The 4,266-nt window shown below is 54.0% G+C and overlaps 1 protein-coding gene across 1 annotated transcript; it reads right to left on the reverse strand.

Moving 5' to 3' along the window:
- Positions 1-3,277: 3,277 nt before the first annotated feature.
- Positions 3,278-4,012, reverse strand: LOC128943426 (olfactory receptor 14J1-like; the record flags this gene model as incomplete). The annotated part of the gene is made up of 1 exon (XM_054286376.1): positions 3,278-4,012. A coding segment is annotated over one exon (735 nt), but the record flags the coding sequence as incomplete, so codon positions are not given.
- Positions 4,013-4,266: the final 254 nt, after the last annotated feature.

Here is a 4,266-nt window from a genome sequence, read left to right on the forward strand (position 1 = left end):
CTGAGCCCAGCACTGCACTTACATGTCCAGTGTTGCTTTCCAGTAAAAACAGGAGAAGGAAAACTGTGTGTGGCTCATGGTATTTTAGAACGCCTAAAAATCCCTAAGTCACTGATCTTAGAGGTGAGGTACATCTGGAATTACTGGGATGCAGCATGGAAAAGGGGAGCATAGAAATAAATAGAGGAAAACATCTTGGATTGTTTCTTCCATTTTCATTTCACTTTTGGAAAGCTGTTTCAGTTTTACAGGAATCTTCTCCTGTCTGCTCTTCCCAAGAATTTCTCATGGAGAACAAGGTCAAGCTTCTGTCACAAGATTTGCCACCAGGAAATTATGCCACTGGTGAAGTTTTCATTGTGACTGTTTGTGCTGGCTTAGGGCAAATTTTGGGAGGAAATCTCCAAAAGGAATCCATCTAGAAAGAAAGTTCAAGCAGCCCCTACCCCTACTAGTTCAGGAAAAGACTTCCCTGGAGAAAAGTGAAAAAAACCTCAGTTTATCAAACAAGTAAAGTATTCACAAGCATGAAAAATGAATAATATTAAATAAAACCTTGGACAGTGCTGAAGAGATGGAAAATTCAGAAAGTCCTTGTTGTGGGTTGTAGTTGGCTCACTCGGTCTCTTCTAAGTCCCTCTGGTGCTGGAATGCAGCGTCCCAGAGCTCGGGGGGCCACAGGTGTGAGCTGCAGGTGTTTGTCTGGGTTTTCAGTCCAGAGCAGGTTTAAACAGTTCCAAGAAAAAGGAAAGTCACAGTCCGAGGAACTTTTCTTCCTAAGCTAGCTAAAACCAAATTGCTAGACCTGGGCTGTGAAGGCATCGGGAAATTTCCAAATCTGTGCACTGGCAGTCTAGGCAAACACTAGATCTGGATGGTGCTGGAGTCAGAACCTTGAAATTTCCAAATTTTAGATTTCTGTGCCAGCAAATCACTGGACTTGGGCTGTGCGGGCACCAGGAAATTTCCAAATCTGGGTACTGGGGCAGCAAACACAAGACATGGGAGGTGCCAGACCCAGTAGCAGAAAGTTGCCGGGTTTTGGATTTCTGTGCCAGCAAATTGCTGCACTTGAGCTGTGCCAGAATAGGGAAATTTTCAGGTCAAGGCACTGGCAGTGCCAGCAAACCCCACATTTCAGGAAGGATTGGATCTGGACCCTTCCCTTCCCTTCCCTTCCCTTCCCTTCCCTTCCCTTCCCTTCCCTTCCCCTCCACAAGGTGCCAGAGTGGCTGGAGAGCAGCCAGGCAGAAAGGGACCTGCAGGGACTGATGGACAGCAGGCTGGACATGAGGCAGCAGTGTGCCCAGGTGGGCAAGAAGGCCAATGGCTCCTGGCCTGGCTCAGGAATGGTGTGGCCAGCAGGAGCAGGGCAGGGATTCTTCCCCTGTGCTCAGCAATGCTTGGGCAGCACCTCAAGTGCTGTTTGCAGTTCTGGTGCCGCCAATTTAGGAAGGACATGGAGGGGCTGGAGCGTGTCCAGAGAAGGACAACAAGGCTGGGGAGGGGTCAGGAGCACAAGTGCTGTAAGGAGTTGCTGAGGAAGCTGAGGTTGTTTATCCTGGAGAAGACGAGGCTCAGGGGAGACAAGGCGGTGTCAGGGCACATGGTGGTTTTCATGTTCTCCATGGCCTGTTCCAGCCTTGCTGATTCTGGGATTCTCTGGAACCACCCTTGGAGCAGTTGCAGGATGAGCCCTGGGCCCCCTCTTGAGAAGCTGCAGCAGCCCAGGTCCCTCAGCTTCTCCTGCCAGCCCCAAAGCCCATCCTGTCAGTCCTGCAGAGCCTCTGCAGCTCCTCCTCACTGCCCAGAACAGGGAGCCCCAGAGCCAGACACAGCAGCCCAGATGTGCCCCCCTGGCCTGGGGTGCCTCTGGCAAAGGAGCAGCACCAGGCACTGCAGGAGCCTGCAGACAATTCCTGCAGCACTTGTAGGATGATCCTGCTGCCCAAGGGACGTTCCCATGGTGCCAAGTCAGGAACTGCAATGGGGAGTGGGGCCAGAGAGGAAAGGGGAAACAGGGATGGGCTGTTTGTAGGGGAGGGGACAGGGCTGGGCAATAGGAAGAAACTTGCAGCAGGAAGAGTGAAAAAAGCAAAGGTGAAGTCAAGGAAATGCTGAAGGCATTTTGGGGGTGGCTGCTAGGCAGCCCTGGCTCTGAGCAACAGCGTCTGCACTGGGACAGGGAACTCTCAGCGGATGGGAACAAACTCTCTGCCTGACTGCAGAAGCCAAGAAAAAACTGAGTGGTTTCCCCGGTGTCCCCTAGCCCTTGCTGGCCCATGGGGCTGATGGCATTTGTGCTCCCTCAGGTTCATGTCCCCACACCAACAGCATGGGGGTGCTCCCGCCTGCTGTGTGCAATGCAAACAGGGGCTGCTGAGCCAGTGCTGCCGTGTCTGTGCCTGCAAGGATGGGGCACCTGTGTGAACTGGGGGAGAGGCCAGGGCTGCAGAGGGGGGATGTCATTGGCAGCTCCATGAGCATGCTCTGGGACGCTGCCCTGAGCTGTGCAGCGCACTGGGAATGGATCAGCCCCTGCTCTGCTGCTCCTTCCCGTCTGCCCCAGGGCCCTTGCAGAGCCCCAGCCATGCTGTTTGCCCCCAGCCTGCCCACGGCCAGCCTGAGGCTGCTCACGGGGGTTTCTGTGCAGAGCATTGGCCTGGGCGTGTTCTTGAAAGAGCCTGGGCAAGGAGCCTGGAGCCCCCAGGCCCTGGCCTGAGGCGTCAGCGCTGCCCCAGCAGTGCCCATGGCCTGTCCCTGCTGCAGCCCCGGCACTGCCACCCCCAGGGCTGTGCCCGGCCCCAAGAGCACTCAGGCCCTACAGCAACACCAGGGCCACCAGGGCAGCGGGGCAGGGCCACGGCAGCAGCACTGGCAACACCAAGTGCGGCTGCTGCTGCTGGGCACAGCTGCTGGGCCAGCACTGATCTGCCCCCAGCTCTGCACACAGACATTGCTGCTGCACCTCCAGATAAGGCAACAAAAGGGCATCTCTGCAGAAAACTTGGCTGGGAGATCCTTTAGTTCCTTAAAGCCACCAAGACTGCAGCCCCTCCTTGACACAGTCTGTGGCCACAGGAACTCTTGAGATACACAAAATGTGAAATGGAATGAACTGTGGCTTTTCTTTTGGAAAATATGGAAAAACTACAATCAAGGGAAAAAAAACCACCAGCAAGAAAACCAACAAGAGCTATCTAAGATGACTTTTATTACAAGTGATTTGCAAAAACTGTCATCTAATTTAGTCTTTCTGAATGCATCCAGCCATCAGTCTCCACACGGCAGCCTTGAGCTCCTGGTTCCTCAGGCTGTAGATGAGGGGGTTCAGGGCTGGAGTCACTACCGAGTACAGAACTGACAGGGACAGATCCAGGGATGGAGAGGACATGGAGGGGGGCTTTAGATAGGAAAATATACCAGTGCTGATAAACAGGGAGACCACAACCAGGTGAGGGAGACAGGTGGAAAAGGCTTTGTGCCGTCCCTGCTCAGAGGGGATCCTCAGCACAGCCCTCAAGATCTGCACATAGGAGAAAACAACGAACACAAAACAACCAAAAGCTAAGGAGGCAGTGAAAACAGAAACTCCAAGTTCCCTGATGTAGGGTTTGGAGCAGGAGAGCTTGAGGATCTGGGGGATTTCACAGAAGAACTGGCCCAGGGCATTGCCATGGCACAGGGGCAGGGAAAATGTATTGGCCGTGTGCATGAGAGCAGTTAGAAAGGCACTGGCCCAGGCAGCTGCTGCCATGTGGGCACAAGCTCTGCTGCCCAGGAGGGTCCCGTAGTGCAGGGGTTTGCAGATGGACATGTAGCGGTCGTAGCACATGATGGTCAGGAGAGAAAACTCTGCTATGATAAAGAAGAGAAAGAAAAAGAGCTGAGCAGCACATCCTGTGTAGGAGATGTCCCTGGTGTCCCAGAGGGAATTGTGCATGGCTTTGGGGACAGTGGTGCAGATGGAGCCCAGGTCGCTGAGGGCCAGGTTGAGCAGGAAGAAGAACATGGGTGTGTGCAGGTGGTGGCCGCAGGCTACGGCGCTGATGATGAGGCCGTTGCCCAGGAGGGCAGCCAGGGAGATGCCCAGCAAGAGGCAGAAGTGCAGGAGCTGCAGCTGCCGCGTGTCTGCCAATGCCAGCAGGAGGAAGTGCCTGATGGAGCTGCTGTTGGACATTTGCTGATCCTTGGCATGTGGACCTGTTCATGGAGAAAAAGACAGTGTAGAGATAGAGGAGACACCCGTAAGCAAAATCAAAGCAA

The sequence above is a fragment of the Melozone crissalis genome, unplaced genomic scaffold (assembly GCF_028551555.1).
Source record: "Melozone crissalis strain CALT ecotype California unplaced genomic scaffold, PUWL_Pcris_2 ptg000046l_1, whole genome shotgun sequence".
Classification (NCBI taxonomy): domain Eukaryota; kingdom Metazoa; phylum Chordata; class Aves; order Passeriformes; family Passerellidae; genus Melozone; species Melozone crissalis.